Consider the following 23,758-nt stretch of genomic DNA (forward strand, 5'->3'; position numbering starts at 1 on the left):
TGGAACCCCACTGGACTCATGTTCCGGGAGTCCATCAAAAGAATCCCACAGGCCAATGTGTTTTGTCCTCTGGACAGTCAAGTTTTTGAGGCCGGTCAGGTTTTTCCATACTGCACTATGAACAAAGGGCTAGAGCAGCTGCATTATGGAGGGGCGCTAGAAAGTCTGGGATATGCATGGTTGGACTTGGGCTCACATAATACAGTGTAGATGCTGGAGTACCAAATTGGGACTCAGGGTTCAGCAGTTCATAGCCTGGGGTTACAAATGTGTAGACCCTTAAGCCCTAGGGTTAACACACCCAGGGTCTGCTAACTGAAGTTCTTCTAACCCTGTACTTACTTTGCAATGTGGACGTACCCTAAAGGTATGTCTACTGAGGAATAAAAGACCCATGGGCATGGCTGCGGATGGCCCACGTCAGCTGTCTTGGGCTCTCAGGGCTTAGACTGTGGGGAAATTGCTGTGGGACCCGGAGCCGAAACATCTACACGGCAGTTTTACAGCCCAGCAGCCCATGCCCCATGAGCCCAAGTCAGCTGACCTGGGCCAGTCATGAGTGTTAAACTGCTGTGTAGACATACCCTCAGAGTTGGGTTTGTCAGTGAGGCTTAACTCCTGTGCAACTGAGATGATGTGCTACTTGGCAGGTTGTCTGCGGTATGGAACTGCAAGTTTCATAGGAGCAGAGATCCTGCTTCTGCAGACCTTTTAGTTTTGCTAGCACGTACGTTCTTTTCTGTTTCTCAAAAGGGCTGATCTCTAAAGTTTGAAATCTCATAGTTCTGGTGTAAAATGTTAGAGATGTTTTATTCATTAGCCTTTAGTCTAAATAGAAACAATTAAAAAAAATTAAAACATCTAGCTTATTCACTAGATTTTGTTTGTATATCTGTTTAGTATGAATTGTTAAAGCAAGTCGGGTTGCAAGTTAGAGGGATCTAGCGATATTTGACACGTGCCCTGAAATTTTAAAATGTCACTTCTAATTTTTAGAACACCACCGAAACTAGTGGCTCTCCTAATCTTGTTGGAGACCTTCTGGTGATTAATTAGGGGATTAGCATACCCTCTGGTCTCTCCCATCATGCATTGGTATAGATCAGGGATCGGCAACCTTTGGCACACAGTGCGCTGGGGTAAGCACCCTGGCAGGGCAGGCCGGTTTATTTACCTGCCGCGTCCGCAGGTTCAGCCGATCATGGCTCCCACTGGCCACAGTTTGCCACTCCAGGCCAATGGGGGCGGCGGGAAGTGGTGGCCAGCACATCCCTCAGCCCGCGTTGCTTTCTGCAGCCCCCATTGGCCTGGGACGGCGAACCACGGCCAGTGGGAGCCACAATCGTCCGAACCTGCGGATGCAGCAGGTAAACATACTGGCGTGGCCTGCCAGGATGCTTAGCCTGGCGTGGCCTGCCAGGATGCTTAGCCTGGCGTGGCGGGGCTCATGCCAAAGGTTGCCAATCCCTGGTATAGATAGTCATCTACATTTTTTTTCTGATGCCTTTTTCTTTTTGCCTTCTATCTTTATTATTTTTGTCTGTCTCCCCCCATATTCCTCCACTCTTTAGAAGGCTACAGACAATCCCAGGAGGGGGGAATGAGAATATGCTGTTGCATGTGTTCTCACAGTTAAGTAGAAGGTAGAAGAAAAAGTTTGGCAGGTGAGCTGATACCCTGTACATGCACTGAGGAAGTAGGGATAAAAGGGCAGCTTTCAAGGAGCTACATGTTATGTTAGCCCCAGCTTCAGGAGTATCTTTGCTGTTGGGGTTGGAGGGCAGAGGGAGGGAACAAAGTGCCTTTCCTCTTTTGTCTCTGCTCTTTTTGTCCTTTGTTCCATTTATTTTGTTCAGTTCCTCTTCCTCACACCCCAAAAACATTAGGTTTGTTAAAAGGATTTACTCCACTTTTCTAGGAAATTAGACCTGTAAGTGATATAAAGAATAAATAGTACAATTTTCCTTAGGGAAAACACTAATTTTCAAACTCTGTGAAGCCATTTAAACTACTTTGCATTTAAAAAACCAAACACACAAACCACCCTCGATGCAACCTTAACCACTGAGCCACAGATTACACTTTGATAATACTTATCTATGTTACAGGGAGTGTTTTGTGGATTAAAGTCTGTGAAGCACTTTGAGTATGCAAAATATTAAAAAAAAATTCCACATAAATTAAATTCCTCTCCTATTTCAGTTTCACCTTTTTGAGCAAAATTTTACTTACCCATGCCTGCATTAATAGGACAGTTATCTTTTATGACCAGCTCCTTGGGGAGGAGGAGACTGGGGCCTTGGTGTGCCAGGGAGGAGACGAGGGTCTGTGTCAGAATTCCTTCTTGTACCAAATGCTGCCATGGTGGGAACCACCACCTTTTCCCTTGCTGGCCCTCTTGGTAACAACTGCCTCTTTCTGCTGCAGTCTTGCTAAGCAGCAGAAGGCGAGCAAAATGTGCATGCAACTGAGACTAGGATCAGTGACTCCTGGCATGGAGCCTAGAGTAGTTGTACGCTGAAGAGCTGGCTGACTGCTGACAAGTGGGCAGAAAAAGCCTCCTGTAAAACTATCATAGTAGGGTCTAGGAGTGGGCTCGTTACTGAAGTTAGAGAGGAAACTTATTGTTCTAAAATGGTGTATGGGCCTTATGGCACAGTGGAAGGTTCGGGTGCCTGTAGTGAATGTACAGTTTACTTAGGATTATAAGCACATCATACATTATTTTGGGTCCTCAAGTTTAAATTTCATTGGATGATCTGGTCACAGTTGTTCCCATGATAGGCAAGGTAAAACATTTCCAAAGATTGTTTTTTTTTGTTTTTGCTTTTTTAAAGACTTATAGAAAGTTTCCAAGCTAGCACATTTGTCATGGTCCATTGTTAGTTGCAGCAGAAGAGAATTGGAGAAACATGTTAGGAGTGAACCCAGGAAAAGACCAGCTCTGTTAAACCCTGTTAACAGAAAAAACCCAAGGGGTTTGGAAATATTTGAATTCTGAGGAAAGCCTAGAATAGAGATGAACTACACTAGGGGTTGGCAACCTTTCAGAAGTGGTGTGCCGAGTCTTCATTTATTCACTCGAATTTAAGGTTTCGCGTGCCAGTAAAAATTTTAATGTTTTTAGAAGGTCTCTTTCTATAAGTCTATAATATATAACTAAACTATTGTTGTATATAAAGTAAATAAGGCTTTAAAAAATGTTTAAGAAGCTTCATTTAAAATTAAATTAAAATGCGGAGCCCCCCGGTTTGGTGGCCAGGACCTGGGCAGTGTTAGTGCCACTGAAAATCAGCTTGTGTGCTGCCTTCGGCACCCGTGCCATAGGTTGCCTACCCCTGAACTAGAGGTTTGTTTGAAGAATCGTTTGTAATTTATGGTAACTTTTGGTAGTTATATATAACTATTCAGAACTCTTAACAGCTAACTGTAAAAGAATAGTCAAACTTAGCAGCAAAATTAATATGGAAGTTTTTGATTTAGTACTCATTGCCTAATAGAATATAAATACTGCTTTTTCAGGGACCCTCTGCCTCAATACATGTTATCTATTTTATTAATTCACCTCCATATGCACAAGCAGGCTTTCAGTTCCAGCAAACAAAGGCTTTGTGTAAATATAGTACCTTGTCTCTCTAGAAATGTAACATACAGTAGAACCTCAGAGTTACGAACACTTCAGGAATAGAGGTTGTTTGTAAGTCTGAACAAGACATTATAGTTGTTCTTTCAAAAGTTTACAGCTGAACATTGACTTAATACAGCTTTGAAAATTTACTATGCTGAAGAAAAATGCTGCTTTTTGCCATCTTAATTTGAATGAAATGTTTCTTTATGTTGTCAAATCTTTTTTTTTTAAACTGTCCCTTTATTTTTAGTAGTTTACATTTAACACAGTACTGTACTGTATTTACCCTTTTTTGGGTCTCTGCTGCTGCCTGATTGTGTATTATTGGTTCCAAATGAGGTGTGTGGTTGACTGGTCAGTTTGTAACTCTGGTGTTCGTAACTCTGAGGTACTACTGTAATAAAATAATGAAAAATCTCCACAAGCTGTAAATAAATCTATCTAAAGATACTTCATTGTATTCAGTCCATCAAAATCCAGCTCATATTGATGTCAGTGGGAATTATATGTAGAAATCAAAGGTTCTGGGTGGCCCTTGGGGATTAAAACAGACCTTCCTGGGAGCTGATTCTCATTAGTATGAAAGAAAACTGACACATAATGAAAGTATCTTAGCAGTTTCATAGTTGATCTTTCAACTTGAATTTTAAAAAATCGAGTAACTTAAAATCCAGTTTTGGCTAGAGCATCCTTTAAATGATGTATTCTAAATTTTAAAAAATCCTTTAAAATTTGTGTTTTTCTACTACTCTGTTAATATTTATAAGGATATTTTCAGGAAGAGAAACAGCGAAACTGACTAGATACAACATCCAGATCCACCAGCTGCCCAGCCAGTCTCTCCCCCTCACCTTATGCCTCCACCAGTACTATCTTGAATCACTTGTCATTTTATTCCTTGTTTCAGAAAAACAATTATTCTTACATTGAAAAATTTTGAATATGTTATTTTCCCTAGATATAGAAATAGATTGGAGCAGGGTTAAAGGAGATGTGTGTCCCCCACCATGCTTCTTCATTTCTCAGCTGCACTCTCTATGTCCACTATGCATACCAGATCACTGACATGTTTAGGTCTTTCCATGGCGCAAGTACAGTAGGGGAGCAGAGCAGACTGGGTGTCATGAGGTAGGGAAAGAGGAGGGCTCTGCAACCTGGCTAATGAGTGGCTCTGTTTGGGGGGGGAGGGTTGTCTGAGGTGCAGTGTTATGCTGTCTGAAGGGATGGTGGGGGAGAAACAAGATCAGAAAGGAGCTGTGCTCTGTATCTCAGGTGGCTTTTCTAAAAGTTGACCTGGTATTTTCAACCAACATAATGCAGTTTGTAGTGGAATAAATGTTTTTCTTTTCTTTTTTTGTCTCATCTGTTTTTCTCTTTCCCTGATATCTCTGATCCCTTTTTACCTTGCTATCACTCACCTTTTCATTCTCCACCATATTGTTCTCCTATTCCAGTCCTTTTGTTGCTGATCCCCTCATTCCCCCAAGAGCTTATAGCACTAGACTTTAACAGCAGCTTTGATGTCCAGTGCTAAAAAAAATCCTATGAACAAATGAAACCTAAATAGCAGTTTTTCTGTTGAAAAAGAAACCCTAATATTCAACAAATGACTTTTCATAGTCACATTGTCTAATGTTAATAAAATTGTATAACCTGACATGGAAAACTTGTTTGTCTAAATAATCAAATGATCAAAATGTCTCTGAGCCAATTTCCCATTGAATTCAGTGGAAGCAGAATTAGGCCAGCCTTGAGAATTTCTGAAAATCTCACTCAGTTATTACACAAAACTCCAAGTTATTACAATATTACTTTCACAAATGACAAATTCAAGTCCGTATTAACACTCGATATTGTGTACGCTTGTAATAATTTTCTTTTTTGGGTCCATTAGATTTTTGGAATGGTAAAGTTTATCTTTTTATTTATTTATTTAAATTTAGCAGAGCAACTGTAACTTAAAGTTAATATATATTTAATGATTTTTGTATTAGGGTGTTGTCTTTCAGGCTAAAATGAACTGTATTGCTGGGTTAGAACTTGCAAAATGAATAGTGCTTACCCTCAAAACGTGCAAAGCAAGAACTACTTTTAGACTGCAATCCTTGGGGTAGGGATTGTTTATATTTGTGTGGTGCCTAGCACGATGGAGCTCCAGCTTGGTTGAGGCATGTAGGTGCTACAGGAATATAAATGTCTAGTAATTTTCAAGTGACTTATGAAAAAACACAGAATGAATGCCAACATTTTCCAAAATAGCCTAAAGTTTGGCTTCTTAGTCATTATTTAGGCACCCTCTTGATTTTCAATAATGCTGAGCAACCAACATCCATCATGGAGGTATTTGGCAACTTTGGATGCTTTGCAGTTTTGAGAATCAGGCGCCTTAATATGGGCTTTAGAGCTAAACTTTCGCCAAACATACTACCCGTGTGGGCACAATATAATCTATTGTTTCTCTTCTTAGTTTCATACACAGAGCTAGAACGTGTGTAATATTTGAGGAATAAAAACTCCATTTATGAAGATGCTGCATAGTGAGTGGAGGGCTAGTGTGAGTAAACAGGCTCTGTTATTATGCAGATAAGGACTTGATCCATTCTTTAAATTTAAAATAGGACCGCATTCCTTACAATGCTTTTAGTTTAAATTACAAAATGTCTTTGAGTAAAGTTTGTAAAGGGACTTCTTCACCGTAGGACTCATACTTGGATCTGAAATTTCTTTTGGTCATGAATTTTTTCCCTTTAGTTCTTGACAGTGATTTGTATAGTCTTTTCATTATTTAATTGCTGGTCCGTTTCACTTCTTGCCTTGTACACTAGCACATCTTCTCTGCGTTCTGAGGTGGGCTCTTTTTCACATGTTTCAGGAAATGTATTAAAAGTAATATGGTAGCAGAGTTGCTGCTGATTCCAGATTTGAACCCAGAATGCTTGGGCAGAACCAGGAAGAATCAGGTGTTAGGGTGTGCCTGTGTGAGGGGCTAATACCTATGCAAGCGAGAAGCGCTGGGATCCTGGGTGGGGTGGAGGGTTGCTTCATTATGCCCTTGGAAAGGGTACAGGGAAAGAGCATCTGGCAGTGGCCTCTGTGGACCCGATGAAGGCTGAAGCAGCAAGGTTAAGAAGGGAGAAGGCAATTTGTAAAATCACAAATTAGCCTGGAGTTGGGTCATGTTGACTTGAATCCACTTTTGATGTATTTTGTAAGGCTGGCTATATTTCAGCTTGACTGTGTCCTTTTAACTGAAACGGTCATTTCTGAGCTTTCTATTGGTGTCATCTTATTACATTATTTTTTGTGATAGAGGCAGGTAGAGGGAGGCTGGGTACCCAAGAGATTGTTAAAGAACAAAAATGTAACTTGAAATCAACAGACCTACTCTAATTTTTAATATAAACAAAATGGTTCCTGTTTACACACAGTAAAATTATTTTGTGATTTATACTGTAAGTAATTGTATTGCTAATTTTCACATTGTAGCATAGTTTCTATAGCTGAAGATACAGCTGGAAAAGTCAACCCCCTGCATTTGTTACTAGGGCTAAATAACCCAGATGGTGATAGTTTTGGCTGCATACTCACATCTTCGCACCTGTTACCCCTGACCAGAATGAATTATTGACTTGATCTCAGTCTCGGATCAGGCACCTAGATATTTTAGTTATGCGGGGAGAGATGAATTGCCTCTGATAAATCAGAGCCCTCCATCGAAAGTCAGAGAACAGTTAGGAGCTCACATACCTTTGTAGCTGGGTTCCTCAGTCCTTCCACTCTGCTCTGTCTGCCTAGGTCTGTGGGTTTCTTATGTTGTTCCATCATTTTCCACAGTTCATTTTCACTTTCCTCCTCGTGCTTTACCCTGGTCTGTATTGTACTCTCGTTCCTGCCTGTTCTGGTTTCCTGCCTTCCCAGGGAAGGGGCTGGGGTGGGGGTGGGGATCAGCTGCTATCACTGCACTTCAGATGCTGCCTTGCCTTTCCCAACAGCCTGTGTCCAACTGTCACAGAATCTCCACGTACCATCTGAGTCCAACATTCTGTCCCCTATCCTGGTAGAGACACTGCACAACACTCTGGGCCTGTTTCTGCTCACTTACATAGGTTTTTTTTACCAGTGTAACTTCATTGATATTGATTCTCAGCAGTTTGAGGGCAGAAATGGATGCTCTTTTTCTTCTCTGTTGCAATTCAAACAGCTAGTAATGATTTTCTGTGTACCCTGATGTAGAGATTAGAATTTTCCACTATCTTAGTCCCTCCTAAAATAAGTTGTTTCCCTTCAGGTCCCAAATCTAGAATATTTTTAAATGACCAAACGTATCATTTTTTTTATTCCAATAAGTATTTCAGTAGTGCCTAGAGACCCACACCAAAAACAGGACCTTGTTGTGTTAGGCACTGTAGAAACTTATTGCAAGACATCCTTGCCCTAAAGAGCTTGCATAATCTGAATAGACAAGAGAGTGAGAGAAACATATTATCTCTGTTTTAAGTATGAGGAACTGAGGTGCAGAGACACTAAGATTTCCACAAGATCATGTGGCAGTACTGGGAATTTAATCCAGATATCTGGAGTCTTAGCCCAGTGCTTAATCACAAGATTGTTCCTCTGTTGTTCCAATTTGTCACTGTTAAGTGAATCAAATTTGAAAAAGCAGCAGAGAGTCCTGTGGCACCTTATAGACTAAGGGTACCCGGATCGGCGGGTAGCAATCGATTTCTCGGAGTTCGATATATCGCGTCTCATCTAGACGCGATATATCGAACCCCGAACGCGCTCCCGTTGACTCCGGAACTCCACCGGAGCGAGTGGCGGTAGCGGAGTCGACGGGGGAGCTGCAGACGTTGATCCCGCGCCGTGAGGACGGGTAAGTAATTCGAGCTAAGGTACTTCGACTTCAGCTACGCTATTCACGTAGCTGAAGTTGCATACCTTAGATCGACACCCCCCCCGCGCCCGCCCGCCCGCCCGTGTAGACCAGGCCTAACAGATGTAGTGGAAATTTCCAGAGGCAGGTGTGTATATATGTGCAAGCAAGAATCAGTCTGGAGATAACGAGGTTAGTTCAATCAGGGAGGATGAGGCCCTCTTCTAGCAGTTGAGGTGTGAACACCAAGGGAGGAGAAACTGCTTTTGTAGTTGACTACAACTGCATTTGCTCCAACCCCTCAGACAGAGACCAACACCTACAAGATCTTCAGCAAGCATTCTCAAAATTACGATACTCGCATTAGGAAATAAGGAAACAAATCAACAGAGCCAGATGTGTACCCAGAAGCCTCCTGCTGTATGACGAGCCCAAGAAAGAAACCAACAGAACTGTTTGCTTGATGACACGTGCAGTGATCTAATTGGAGATATACCTATCTCCTAGAGCTGGAAGGGACCTTGAAAGGCCATTGAGTCCAGCCCCCTGCCTTCACTAGCAGGACCAAGTACTGATTTTTGCCCCAGAACCCTAAGTGGCTCCCTCAAGGATTGAACTCACAACCCTGGGTTTAGCAGGCCAATGCTTAAACCACTGAGTTATCCTCCTCCCCAATCTCAGTGCATCTTTCCAGGTGCATCATAATCCAGCAGGAAATGCACACTCCTAACTTTTAATAAAAACCTTTAAAACAGGACCCTTTCATAATTTAACTTGCATACCTTTAATATTTTCACAATTTTGGAAATCTATTGCACATGCACGCTATGTTTTTAAAACAGCTAACATCTACTATAATGGAGCTGGTGTTCAATAAGGAAGTTTGCTACTCTATTACAATGTGCTATTTTTAAAAAAAGTCATAAAGATCCAAAACATGTAAATATTGAAATATTTTCAAGATTTTTGTTAAAAAATGTAAAGTTAATATTAAAAACTGAATTGGAATAGATGACAGCCAAATTCTGCGGACTTTACAGACACGTCTCTCTTAAAACCAAGGGCAGTTTTGTCTGAATACCAACTGCAGGACTGGGGACCCTCAAAGGAGGGAGGAGTGGAGATGGTGTTCAGATTATTGCTGATGCTAGCCATGGATGTTCTTTCCTCTAAAATCCAGTGTCCACCTCAAAACAATTATTTAGACCTGATGTCTAGAGTCTCGTTTGTAAATTGTATGTTCGTGTATGAGAGTCCAGAACGCACTTTCCATCTCAGCTTGTGTGCACACAAATGGGGGCGGGGTGTGTCTTGTTGAGCACACACTTTCCATCTCAGACTGCATGTTATACACATTTACACCTAGATGCAGTGCGCTGGGCAGGGAGTTACCCATTACTCCTTAAGCCCACACCCCAGCATGAGTTACGAAGCTGGACACAGCAATCACAGCTCTGCAAAGCTCAGTGCCTGCCTAGCGGGGCCCTGGGCTATTCTTATTCACTCTTAGCCATCTTAGATCGGGTTCACACCGGCCACATGGTCACTTCTTCCTCCCGCCCCCAAGTGAAGGTGCCACTCCTACGTTGATATAATTTACAGAATGTATCAGTATGTACTTTACTCCTCTCCTGGAGGATTAATTTAGTCACAGACCCTCCTTAAGGGCTGTTAGTCTTTAAGGTGCCAACAGACTCCTCTTGTTTTTGTGGATACAGATTAACACGGCTACCTCTCTGATACTTAGACCCTCTTTAGCCGCTTCCCAACTCTTCTCTCTTCCCCCCCCCCTGCTCAGTCCATGCTGTGAGGCTTAGCACAGGATCTGTTCCTTTAGGTCTCAAGACCAACTTTTGTGAACTAAAGTACTAATCCTGCAAATTGATCCACTCTTGCAGATATCTGTGCCTATGCAGAGCCCTGTCAACTTCAGTAGGACTCTGAGTGTGTAAATCTCTGCCTACATAGATCTGATTCCAGGAATGGAGCCCTGGTCACTATCTTTTAATATAATCTTATGGTAACTTTCCAACTTTCGTATTTTCCTTTCCAGGTGGGGCTGGATTGAAAGCTTTTGGTATAAAGTCTCTGGATAAATTAATTCCACTGCATTCCCAGTCTTTGTTTAGTGAACATGTAATTTTGTCAAAGGGCGGCTAACAGGTTTATCTGGCATAATTGTTTTTTTATCAACCTGTGTTGCTTATCATTCACCATGTTGTTCTTAGTGGTTGCATATTAATACTCTTGTTGTTTTAATATTGACCTGTTTCACTTCAATACCAGGTAAACATTAGAGTAATAATTTCCTAGGTTGTCATCTCCTTTCATAAACTTTGTCTTGTTCTATATTTTCTTCAAACAAGTTCATTAATTTAAAAAATAAAGTTATATGTTAGTTCTTTTAAGACATATCTGTTAAGTTTGATGTCTGTTTCTTATTAATATCTAATTTGCCAGATACTCTTTCCTCATTACCAAAATCTAGCACACTAGTCCTAATCCTAGTCCTACAAATCTCTAATAATATTTAATTTCCTAAATTTTACTTAATGTTTGTACAACACTTGGAAAATGTAAAGAACTCTAGAAGCGTGTGCTAAGTAATATTCCATAATTTATTTTAAAGTCTGAAATATGACATCAGTTGAGAATGTAAGCCACTCAGAGCCCTGAGTTTCTTGGTTAGAATTGGAGAACACCAGTAAGGTCTAGTATCTCCACTGGACACTGTTGGGTTTTTCCATGTTTTCTAAATCTCTGGACAAGCTAGTAAATTTGACAGCATTTCCAGTTTTCCTATTAATTTTCCATGGAAAATGGACATGTTTAATGTCTGCTCCCTTTTCTTTAACTGGCTTTATTCTCTCAGTCATATTTACAAATTTTGTTTAATTTTTCCCCAAGTATTGAACAATATTTTCTTTCTTATTTCTATCTGAATTTTACTGCTTGCTTGCTTGTAAAACTAAGCAAATATCTGGAAGAGTTGATATACCCCTCCCCCCGGAAGATCTGTGTACTCCCAGGGTACGTATATCTCTGATTGAGAACCACTGCCTTAAAGCAATCATATATGTTGCCAGTTTTATATACTTAACTAGTTTTATAACTCAAGCACCTTTTAAAACACATATTGTTATAAATCAGTGTTTCTCAAACTGGGGTCGCCGCTTGTGTGGGAAAGCCCCTGGCAAGCTGGGCCGGTTTGTTTACCTGCCCTGTCCACAGGTCCGGCTGATCACGGCTCCCCCTGGCCGCGGTTCGCTGCTCCAGGCCAATGGGAGCCACTGGAAGCGGTGCGGGCTGAGGGCCTTACAGCCTGCATTAAATATGTATTGTGGGGGTATCTGTTTTATGCATGTCCCTTACACAAACCAAAAACCTTTTCCTTGAATATCCTGTACTTCTAGAAGTAGCTCTTAAGCTGGAGTAGAGTTTCTGTGCCCAGTGTGCAAGCATGCATAAATCCAGTAGCGTGGTTATAAACAGGTTTAGACTTCATTGTATGCCACTGTACATTTAAAAAAAAGTTGAACGGATTGAAATCCTATGTAGGGGGGAAGAATCATATGTATAGGGATGATAAACCACTTAAATACTCATGACAGAACTTCAAAAGTGATTGACTAATGGTTTTGGATGCTCCAGTTTTTGGATGCTCATCTTGTCACCTTAAAGGGATCCGATTATTAGAAGATGAGGGTAAAATAATTCCTGAAAAAAGGCTGTTTAAGGTTTCTCAAATTGGGGACTAGTCTGTAGGCCCAAAATTCCTGTGTTTATGCACATGTGCGTATTTAAGGGATATGTATTAACTAATTCGCATACACTCACCATCTGCCAAATATTTTCTTTCCTCCTCTCTGCTCCTCCCACTCCATTTTCTTTGATTTCCTCTTTGAGGACTCCTTGCCCGTGTGTGTGTGTGTGTGATCATGTTACCAGCTTTCACAAGTTTTTAGCGAGTAAGGTGACTTTTGGCTCCAGCTGCAGAAGCTCTCACTCAAAGTCCCAAATGAGATTACATTACCCAAATCTGTATTAAATGCTGCCTGATATTGTTGTGCAGGGCTTCTATCGTCTCTCCAAAACCAGAAATACCAGTTAATTTTCTTGATTCTCTTCTGCCCCACACATAGCCCACATCTTCCCCTTTCTGCAGCATCAAGAGGGTTCCACCTTCCAAGCCTGGTGATCAGCGAGGGTCCTCTTTTTTTTTTCTTGGAAACTTTTCACAGGACGGGAGGGAGGAGGGAGCAGAGCTGCTGTGCTCTTTCTGCTGCCCCCTTTCTACATGTGAAAATGAGATAGACTCTTCCTGCTTCTCCCAGAAGGGAGCTCTACCTCTTGCAGCAGCTAGGGTAGACTGTTCTTCCCTAGAAGGTAGGAAAATACTGAAGCTAACCAAACAAAAGGGCTTTTTCCTCCAGGTCTGAAAGTCATACAAAGGCTGTGGCTTTTGGTGGCCTCCCAAGATTGCCTACAACAGAGGCCAAAAATCAAGTTTACTGGGAGAGGTGACAGCTCTGTCAAAGCTTCTTGGTATCACAAACCTTTTCCTGTGTCCTTACATGTGCCATGCAGATTTGTTACCCTGCCTTGTGTCTGGATAATCTTTGTATCCACCACATTGCAAAGTCTACAGAGAAGCCACTTGTATATGTGAAACACAGGCAGGGAGAATTAGCAAGGACATTATTACAAACATATGTCCAAGCCTGCCAAAAATCTGTGCATTTTGTTGTGTGCCTTCCCCACACTGAGTGAATTTTAGCCCCTAAAAATGTTACTTGCACAGACAAGAGTGCATTTTGTAGAGTTAAGTGTCAGGTTTTGTCATTGATCCTTCTCTAGCATTTAATGCAGATCAATTTAATCAGTGACATTTACTAGGAGTCAGCCAGGAGCTCTGATCTCCAGCCTTGCTGCCAACCGCTGTTCTTCTCTCACCTTAACCATGTTTAGTAAACCCAGCACCTGAATCCCAGACTGACAGGCTTTCTCAGATGTCAGACCAGAAGTGCTCTGATGAACCACAGGCAGTTAAGTCAGAGGGAACAGCTGCCTTCGTAGCAGAATTTCAAGCTGTGGCCCATTTCAACTTCTGCTTCTGTGACCCTCTTCGCCCTTATTAGTAAGAAGGGGCAGGGTGATAGAATTGAAATCCAAGGTGTCAATATGGAAGCCTGCAGTTCTGCTAGAAAAGCAGCTGCCTCCTGTTGTGTCAGAGAAGGAAGTTGCTGACAGAGGCATGCAGCTTCATTGGTTTTTGTGGTGTAGTTCAATTATCTTGAATAAACAGTTACTGCATTTAATTTAAAAAAAAAAAATCAAAAGTGACTTGAATCCAAGATGAGGGGAGTGATGGAGAGAATTTTTGAGTTTGTGAGGACTGTAGTTGTTCAGCTAGAGGAACCCAAAGGTTCCAGAAAGCTGGATGCATTTCAAAGGATAAGTATTTCCTCATCAAAACTTAATAAATGTTTCTAAACATATTATATGGAACATTCAGTTGTTCCCTGAAGAATTATAACAAATGTGGAGATTGAATTCAATCACTGAAATGTGAAACAAAGCAAAACTAAAATCCCTAAGTGAAAAACTCAAAGCTAAAATAACTAGCATTTCCACCTGTGTGCTCGAGAGTGAGTGAAAGTCCCCTCCCTTTTTTTTGTGACAAATACTAAACTGTCAGGGTTTTTTTTGTCTGTCTGTCTTTTTTGTTTTTTATAGGGGGATTACATATTAAATAAGCCCACTGTTTCTAGAAGTCTATCTCAGGGATCGGCAACCTTTGGCACACGACTCGCCAGGGTAAGCATCCTGGTGGGCCGACCCGGTTTGTTTACCTGCTGCGTCCGCAGGTTCGGCCGATCGCGGCTCCGACTGGCTGTGGTTCGTAGCTCCAGGCCAGTGGGGGCTGTGGGAACTGGCATAGGCCATGGGATGTGCAGGCCACCGCTTCCCACCACCCCTACTGGCCTGTAGCAGCGAACTGCGGCGAGTGGGAGCTGCGATCGGCGGAACCTGCAGAAGTGTCAGGTAAACAAACCAGCCCGGCCCACCAGGGTGCTTACCCTGGCGAGTCGCATGCCAAATTTGGGTTGCCACTCCCTGGTATATCTTAATTTTTCTTGTATTATAATAATCTGAACTGTTTAACGTGGTTTTCTTTTTATTTCTAGATGGTGTGAAAGGATCATAATTACCTAATCAACATCAACAGAATGGCTTCCTTGATGAAGAAAACAGAACATTCAGTTCATAGGCTTATGTCTACAACATGAAGTATTTAACAGTAGCTGTCTTTGAGAAATTAATTTGTGACCTGAGATCTCCTGGTCCCGGAAAGAAATTGAGATTTTACAAATTAGAGCTATAATTTTTCAGTACTTTTTTTGTGACTAATGATATTTAAATTTGCACAACAAAAATATAGAATACAAAACCCAAGGGTTATACTGATACATTTTTGTTTGTGCATTACACAGGATATATCATTTTAAATTAAATTTTAAATCATCTTTACTTTTTATTTATTTCTTAATACATGAAGACTCAGCAAGAATAATTTGTCACCCATGGAAAAAAATAAGGCATATTCCCCAAAAATGGACAGTAATTTTGTGTTAGATAAAATCAACAATTTAAAAGTAGAACAAGAAGATGGAATAAATAATTGTACTCTGGAAAGAATGGATATAAAAAATGAACATGAAGATTTGAAACATACAGACAGTAGTGATGAACAAGACGACAAAGAAAAACATTTCATCAATAACAATCCTGGCAAATATTTATCTACCGAAAATGAAGATGATTATGGATCTCTGTTTTCTCAGTATAGTAGTACTCTTTATGATGTTGCAATGGAAGCTGTGACACAAAGCCTCCTTTCTAGCAGAAACATAAGCTCCCGGAAAAAATCCCCTGCTTGGAATCATTTTTTTATATCCCCTCGAGACAGCACTAAAGCAATATGTATGTACTGTATGAAAGAATTTAGCAGGGGTAAAAATGAAAAGGACCTAAGTACAAGTTGTCTCATGAGACATGTGAGGAGAGCTCATCCTACTGTACTTATTCAAGAAAATGGAAGTATGCCAGGTCTAGCTTCTCTTTCTTCGCCTTCATTATTACTGCCTGCTCAGTCTGCAGATGTTGGAGATTTAAGTGCTGTGTTATCGCCTATAAAACTGGTCAAGAAAATTGCTTCTAAGATACCATCTCCAGATCGAGTAATTGAGGAATCTGTTTCTATAGTCTCTTCTGAAGAAATAGCAGACCTTTCAGTTTCTGAAAAGTGCATCAAAGAAGAAGTCATGGCTGGGTCATCTCCACCCCTACCCAACAATCAATATGATGAAACTGTGGAGAATGTAGCAGAGAAAACTGTTCCAGTTCCAAAGAGTACATCAGGTTCCAGAAGAAGATCTGCTGTCTGGAAACATTTTTATTTGTCTCCTTTAGATAATTCTAAAGCAGTTTGCATCCACTGCATGAATGAATTCAGTAGAGGAAAGAATGGAAAAGATCTAGGAACTAGTTGCTTAATAAGGCACATGTGGAGAGCCCATCGTTCTATTGTTTTGCAGGAGAATGGCGGTGGTACAAGCATACCACCTTTGTATTCTGCTCCTCCAACTTTATTGCCTTCTTTACTGCCCTCTGATGGTGATCTGAATTCTGTGTCGTCCTCTCCAGGAAAACTGATTAAAGAATCAATGTCTGCTTCTTCCTCTCCAGATAGAATGGTAGAGGAGATCCATTCTACTCTCCCTTCTGGAGATGCTCTGGTGGAAGACTCATCGATGTTGTCAGCTGATGATATAGGTGAAGCCTCCTTAGTGTCTTCTCCTGAGAAGCAGTGTGAGGGATTAAGTCCATTGATATTTGAACGTAGCTCTGTGTTTCAGCAGAATAAAAGGATTATGAAAAGGCTTAAATCAGAAGTTTGGCATCATTTTTCACTGTCTCCAGTGGACAGTCTAAAAGCTATATGTAGATACTGCAGTTGTATGATAAGTTGTGGGAAAAAAGGAGATGTAGGCACAAGCTGCTTGATGAGACATCTATATAGACGCCACCCTGAGGTGATTGGGAACCAAAAGAGTTTTATAGATGCAAGTTTGGCAAATTCTCCTTATGCTACTTTGGCTTCTGCAGAATGTTCATCCTCAAAATTGATTGACTTACCCACAATGGTTACAAATGGTAATCCAATTATATTTCCTGCCAATAGCAAGAAGACCTCAAAACTGTGGAATCACTTTTCAATTTGTTCTGCAGATTCAACTAAAGTAATATGTATGCACTGTGGACGTACAATAAGCAGGGGGAAAAAGCCAATAAATTTAGGTACAAGTTGCCTTCTAAGACATTTGCAGCGGTTTCATAACAATGTGCTGAAAACTGATGCTTCAGAAAAAGTGTTGTCCTCTTCTATGGATAATCACAAGCCACTGAACACAGAATTATTAGGATCGTCAACCTTTGATGAAACCAATGACAAGTTTTGTGATTCTCACCCAGTTGCCAAAAAAATTACAAGTCTTGTAGCTGAAATGATTGCACTTGACCTTCAGCCATATTCTTTTGTAGACAACATTGGCTTTAACAGACTGCTTGAATACTTGCAACCTCAGTATTCTTTACCTTCACCATCGTATTTTTCTAGGACAGCAATTCCAGAAATGTATGATAATGTGAAACAAATAATTATTTCACATCTGAAAAAAGCTGAAAGCGGAGTAATACATTTTACATCAGGAATATGGATGAGCAATCAAACACGAGAATACCTAACTCTTACTGCTCACTGGGTAACATTTGAGTCCTCATTTAGACCACAGTGTGAAGATTACCATTGTACAGCACTTTTAAATGTGTCACAGATTGATTGTGACTACAATGGCATCAGTATTCAGAAGCAGCTAGAATATTGGTGGGAAGCCTGGATAACTTCCATTGGCCTTCAGATTGGGATTACTGTTACTGATAATCAGAGTATAGGAAAAACTTTAAATGAAAGCGATCATTCGAGTGTGCAGTGTTTTGGTCACACTGTTAATCTCATAGTAAATGAGGCTATTAAAAGTCAGAGAATGGTTCAAAATTTGCTTAGTATTGCAAGAAAGATTTGTGAACGTGTTCATCGGTCAGCAAAAGCAAAGGAGAAATTAGCTGAGTTACAAAAGGAATATGAGTTGCCCCAGCATCAACTTATTCAAGATGTTCCATCCAAATGGAATACATCATTCCATATGCTTGAACGCTTAATTGAACAGAAAAGAGCAATTGATGAAATGTCAATAGAGTGCAGCTTTAGGGAGCTGATAAGTTGTGATCAGTGGGTAGTTATGCAATCTGTGTGTCATGCTCTGAAACCATTTGAAGTTGCAAGTAGAGAGATGAGTACACACATGTCCACTTTAAGCCAGGTGATTCCAATGATTCACATACTTAACAGAAAAATAGAGATGTTGTTTGAGGAAACAATGGGCATTGACACCATGTTAAAATCCTTGAAAGAAGCTATGGCGAGTAGATTGTCCAGCACACTTCATGATCCAAGGTACATTTTTGCTACACTTTTAGACCCTCGCTATAAAACATCCTTATTTACAGAGGAGGAGGCTGAACAGTATAAACTGGACTTAATCAGGGAGCTGGAAATATTGAGTTCTACCTCAGATGATGATAAACCTGTTTCTAATGGGTGTGATATAGGTTCACCATCTACAAACTCCTGTGGGGAGGATAATCTTTGGTCACTTATGGCTGACATGAAAAAATCAAAAGATCTAAAAGAGAAGGCAAAGTTACCAGAGGAAATGGTGCTCTCATACTTGGAGGAAGAAGTGCTTGAGCATAACTGTGATCCACTAACTTACTGGGATTTTAAGAAGTCATCATGGCCAGTATTGTCAAAATTGGCTGTCAGATTCTTGGGTTGTCCACCAAGTATTGTTCCTTCAGAGAGATTGTTCAATACATCCAATGAAAACAGCAGCTTTAGTCAGTCAAGGCTAATGATTGAACACTTTGAAAAACTTATCTTTTTGAAAGTGAATCTTCCCTTAATATACTTCCAGTATTGAAACTAACGAACAAATTGCCAGACTAAAACTATTGTTGCTCACTGGATATTAAATATTTGGATTGTTAAATTGCTCCAGTAGGGGCCATGTATGACATCTAATCAGTGACTGTAATTCAAAATTTTAGTTTTGTCAGCTTTCATTAAAATGTCTACATGTGCCTTATTCATAGTTCTTCAGGCCAGATATTGTATATATGTTTTTTAAAAGTTCACACTAGAAATAGCCTGTCTTGTCAAATTATACATAATTATGTAGGTTTTAATCCATAATTGTAAATGAACTTAAAGCGTGGTCATTTGTTTTAATAGAATGGCAAAAAAGATGTAAACAGTTCTATTCTGTAGTTTTTTATTCAATTATGTCAAAACCATAAACCAGGTACTGTATTTTAGTTAAACATTGCTTTAATTGCAGCAAAATAGCTTTTGTAGCTGTCAAAAGAAAGCTGTACATAAAAGGTGGAGTTCAAGCCATCTTTTTACTTAGCAGTTTTTAATTGCAAGCCCTAAAGTACTTAAAGGGTTATGAAGAATTATTATGGAAGATGTTTACTATGACAGGAAACTATTAACTTACTATTTGAAAATGTAACTAAATTTAGAGAGATTATGGAACATTAGTTATACCGTAATCTGTAATAAAACTTCCCATGTGCTGTTCTGCTATTCAGGTTTTACATTGTAATTGAATTACAGAAATATTCTGAGTATTTATATAAGCTCTTTTTGGAAGTTTTTATCAAAGTTTGTGAATGAATGCTTGTTGTTTAATGCAGTGTATGAAAAGGCAAGAAACTTACAGTGAAAGATCTGATGTTCTAAAGTCTTTTTTGAATCTTTAGTGCATCAAAATTATAAGGGTTGCCTGGCGTAAAAATTGTACCCTGGTTCCCAACACAATTACAGCCGGGTATAACAAATTGTCTTAAAGTTCCTAGTACAAAAATAACCAACTCTGATTCTGAAGAATAGCCTTATGGATATGGTGCACTGCTTAGAATTTTATGTAGTAGGGTTGATTCATAATTGTTGGTGTCCGTCATGCAAGTGAGTAGGCCCTATCAAATTCATGGTCTATTATAGGATTTTAAAAATGATTAAATTTCATGATTTCAGCTATTTAAATTTGAAATTTAACAGTGTTGTAATTGTAGGGTTCCTGAGCCAAAAAGGAATTGGGGGGGGGGGAGAGAAGAGGGGTTGCAATACTGCTACCCTTCTGTGCTGCTGCTGGCTCTGCTTTCAGAGCTGGGCAGCTGTAGACTGGGAGCCTATCTCTGAAGGCAGAGCTGCCACCAGCAGCAGCAAGGCTGGCATGATAGGTATATTTCCATATAATACATATCTCATAGAACTGGAAGGTCATTGAGTCCAGCCCCTGCCTTCACTAGCAGGACCAAGTACTGGTTTTGCCCCAGATCCCTAAGTGGCCCCCTCAAGGATTGAACTCTCAACCCTGGGTTTAGTAGGCTAATGCTCAAACCACTGAGCTATCCCTCCATTGCCACCCTTCTGCACTGCTGCCTGCAGAGCTGGGCCCTCAGTCAGCAGCTGCCACTCTCCAGCTGCCCAGCTCCGAAGGCAGTGCAGAAGTAAGGGTGGCAATACCGCAACCCACCTAAAGTAGCCTTGTGACCCCCTGCAACTCCCTTTTGGGTCAGGACCCCCAATTTGAGAAACACTAGTCTCCCCTGTATAGCATAAGGTAAAAGCACACAAAAGACTAGATTTCACAATCCGTGACACATTTTTAATAGCTGTGTATTTGGCAGGTCCCTACAAATGAGTTGTTGTAGAACCCTCTAAACTTCAAAAATAGAGTAAAAATAGCCAGCATTTAAATTTTAAACAATGTTTTCCAGGTTTTTCTTTCAACTACTAGAGTCATCTTCCCATTTCAGTTTGATTAAATACTTTTGGGAAGCAAGTCCTTCATTTGCCTATGACCTTTTAGAAAAATTGTAGTTTTGTTAAAATACTGTACCTATGCTAATCTAATTTTACATTTACTATGTTTTAGTGTATTTATAAATGGTGAACTCAGTTTCTGAAATTAAACATTTTATTTGCAATTTCTAGTGCTATTGAACACTGCCTTTTTCGTTTCAGAAAACCTGTAGAAAAACTGTTTAATGTGAGAATGAAACTGACTAAAGTACATACAGAATCATATATTTTAGCATAGAACACTATATGGAAGGGAGATTAATTGGTATATTTAGCTTTCTGGATTTCAAAGGCTATATTTTGTAGCCCTTATGTTGAGTAGCATCTTACTGCAAGTACTTCCAGTGATTTCAGTATGCCTACTTGACCTGAGTAAAGGTTGCAGAGATATTCTCCCAGGGGCTTAATAGTTACTACATGACACTTCCCAAAACATTTTGAAAATAGGCTGTTAATGGAACAGTTAAAACTAAATTCTGTTCTCAACTATATGCACAATAACAGCACTGAAATATACGGGAATTATACTTGAGCACCTGAGAACAGGATTTGTTTTAACCTAGTGCTTTCCCATCTGGGTCTGGTTCTTGTGCCTTCTGCATTTAAGTCCAGGTGGCTTTCTCCTCTACATTGCCTGGGCCATCAGCACAGTGGGTCAATGAGAACATGCAGAAGACTGGGTCCCTGCTCAGTTCTAGCCTAGACTTCACTCAGGCTGGGAACAAGTCCTGCTGAGCTGTTACACCCCGGGGCTGAAGCAAGCTCAGTCACTCTATGAGGGCTGGTCTACACTAAGGGGGAAAATAGATATAAGATACGCAACTTCAGCTACATGAATAACGTAGCTGAAGTCGAAGTATCTTATATCGATCACTTACCCGTCCTCACGGCGCGGGATCGATGCTCGGGGCTCTCCATGTCGACTCCGCCACCGCCGTTCGCGGTGGTGGAGTTCCGGAATCGATAGGAGCGCGTTCGGGGATCGATATATCGCGTCTCATCTAGACGCGATATATCGATCCCTGAAAAATCGATCGCTACCCGCCGATACGGCGGGTAGTGAAGACGTAGCCTGAGAATGATGCATGCGCCGTCTGGTCAGCACTAGAAGCTGTGACAGGCTTGAGTGTGCTCAGAGGGGACAGAATCTTCAAAGATTGTAATTGCTAAACACTGACAAATCTGAGCATATCTGACCAGTAACTTTTCAAAGACATAACGCCAAATTTAGGTGGATTTTCAAAGGGCAAAAATCTCTGCTCTGAAATCCATCTCCTACCAATTTCAAGTCCCTATTGTGAAGCATGGGGGAGGTAAATTTCTCAAAGAAAAGACTGCCAGAATTTTTTAGCATAGGTAAAATGTATTTTTCCTTAGTCTCTTTTTTGGAAATGACTGAAAAAACTTTCCAAAATAAAGTTCAGCCTGAGGCAAAAACTCAGCATGAAAATTTCAGCCCAATTGGTTAAAGTTTGGCAAAGTAATCAACAGAAAACGGTCATATAATGGAAGATGTTAAGCAGTGCTACCAGCTCCACCTATAATAAAATATTTGAAATGAAAATTTAGGGTACTCAGATTTGATCACTTCATTGTAACTTTATATTAAATGTAATACAATTCAACTTTTACACACTGGTGACACATTAAAAGGAACAGCACCCACCACTGTAAGGGGGTGGAGGGGTGGGAATCTCGGGGCAAAAATACACTAAATTGTTTTTCTAAGGAATATAGTAACTTTTAAGGTTAGGATTCTCATTAATGATGCTTTTAGTCCTGCCCCCTGCTTCAACCAGTCATCATGGCAAACTAAATTTAAGACAAAGCTGTGACCAGTTGTGTAACCCACTAACAGTGAAAGCTGTGGTCAAACAGTCTTGCTTATATTGATATCATGCTTGCCTTGTGGTTTTGTTTTCTTGCAGTTTGAAGAATTAAACTCATTTGTGTAGAGGGAATCTAACCATTCAGAACTACAAGTGTAAGCATGTGGGGGTGGTCATCTCCTACTGTTTATAAGCGTGTGCTGTGAAGAGCACTCCTGCATTTGGGGGGGGAAGTAGGGCAAAGGTAGCTAACAGGGAGGATTCTCTTGCATGGGCCTCCTGGCTCTGCAGCATGGGCCTCCTGGCTCTGCAGCAGGGGCATCCTCTGCTGATGCCAATCTGCTAGTTTAAAAAAAGGGAAATTTCATCCACAAAAAAAAAAAAAGACACAATGAAGATAAGGTTGCAGCATATACGGGTAAGCTGGGTGTATATTTTTCCAAACTATCATCTCTGGCAAGATTTCACTGCACGGGGTTTATGTTTTCTCATTGTGAACAGAGAGAATAATATTTTGAAAGAAGACATGGTCTGGGGTTCTTTAGAAGTTAAAATGTTCTGGAAGCATTATGTATTAATTAACAATGATACCTACAAGTTCAGATTTTACAGGAACTAACCAAAATGGTAAACTTTTTAAAGACAACTTTCAGTGTAAAAAAAATTTGCAAAAAACCCACAAGGTTTGTGCCTGGGCTGATTCAGACATCAAGAAAGCAACATAGCACCATTGTATTTCTCCTCTGAGACTATTGCTAAACTTAAGGATAGCTGCAGCTTAGGTCAGGGGGCTTCTTAAAGTTATCAAAACCAGCCAACCATAAAAACAAACAAACCAAACCCCATACCTAGCCATTCACAAAAGTTGGAAAATTAGTTCATAAATTCAGTTAGCAATGGCTGAGTGCACCACCTATTTACTGACTTCTCACTTAAAGCTATCCAAAGGACCAAAGACTTAAGCCTAACTATTTAAAAAGAAAAAAAAAAGTAAATGGGGCAATACTTCCCACTTCCATCTGAAAATACATAGTTGTTTCTCTACAGTGTTTGTTTCAGTGGCATGTTGTGGTACTGCGCCCTTAATCTTTACTTCATTAAAACTTTTTTTGGGGTGGGAGAATACACTGAAGTCAATGCATCCGAAGAAGTGGGTATTCACCCACGAAAGCTCATGCTGCAAAACTTCTGTTAGTCTATAAGGTGCCACAGGATTCTTTGCTGCTTCTGAAGTCAATGGAAAGTTTTTCACACTAAGGTTTCATAGGAGTTAGATTATTTTTTGTTTAACAATACACCTGAAAACAGGTCATTCTCTTCTAAATGCTGGTGCCTTTGAAGCTGTTTTGCAAAACTTTAAGACCAAAATAAATCTG

At 40.3% G+C, this 23,758-nt stretch overlaps 2 protein-coding genes across 3 annotated transcripts in view; one reads left to right on the forward strand and one right to left on the reverse strand.

The window, feature by feature from the left end:
• BRD1 (bromodomain containing 1) overlaps positions 1 to 7,563 on the reverse strand; it is a 156,949-nt gene extending 149,386 nt beyond the window's left edge. Inside the window, exons 1-2 of one of the 2 annotated variants that reach the window (XM_045030561.1) lie at positions 7,376 to 7,563; positions 5,047 to 5,170 (exon numbers count right to left, since the gene is read on the reverse strand). The gene's annotated coding sequence lies outside the window, so the exon portion shown is untranslated. The remainder of the gene's footprint in view (positions 1 to 5,046; positions 5,171 to 7,375) is intronic. The other variant, XM_045030552.1, reaches the window with a different exon arrangement.
• The window catches only part of ZBED4 (zinc finger BED-type containing 4), a 29,349-nt gene extending 9,583 nt beyond the window's left edge, over positions 1 to 19,766 (forward strand). The window contains exon 3 of the mRNA XM_045030596.1: positions 14,690 to 19,766. Within this exon, the coding sequence (XP_044886531.1) occupies positions 15,086 to 18,604 (3,519 nt within the window). The 5' untranslated portion in view covers positions 14,690 to 15,085 and the 3' untranslated portion in view covers positions 18,605 to 19,766. The remainder of the gene's footprint in view (positions 1 to 14,689) is intronic.
• Positions 19,767 to 23,758: the final 3,992 nt, after the last annotated feature.

The sequence above is a fragment of the Mauremys mutica genome, chromosome 1, assembly GCF_020497125.1.
Source record: "Mauremys mutica isolate MM-2020 ecotype Southern chromosome 1, ASM2049712v1, whole genome shotgun sequence".
In the NCBI taxonomy this organism is placed as follows: domain Eukaryota; kingdom Metazoa; phylum Chordata; order Testudines; family Geoemydidae; genus Mauremys; species Mauremys mutica.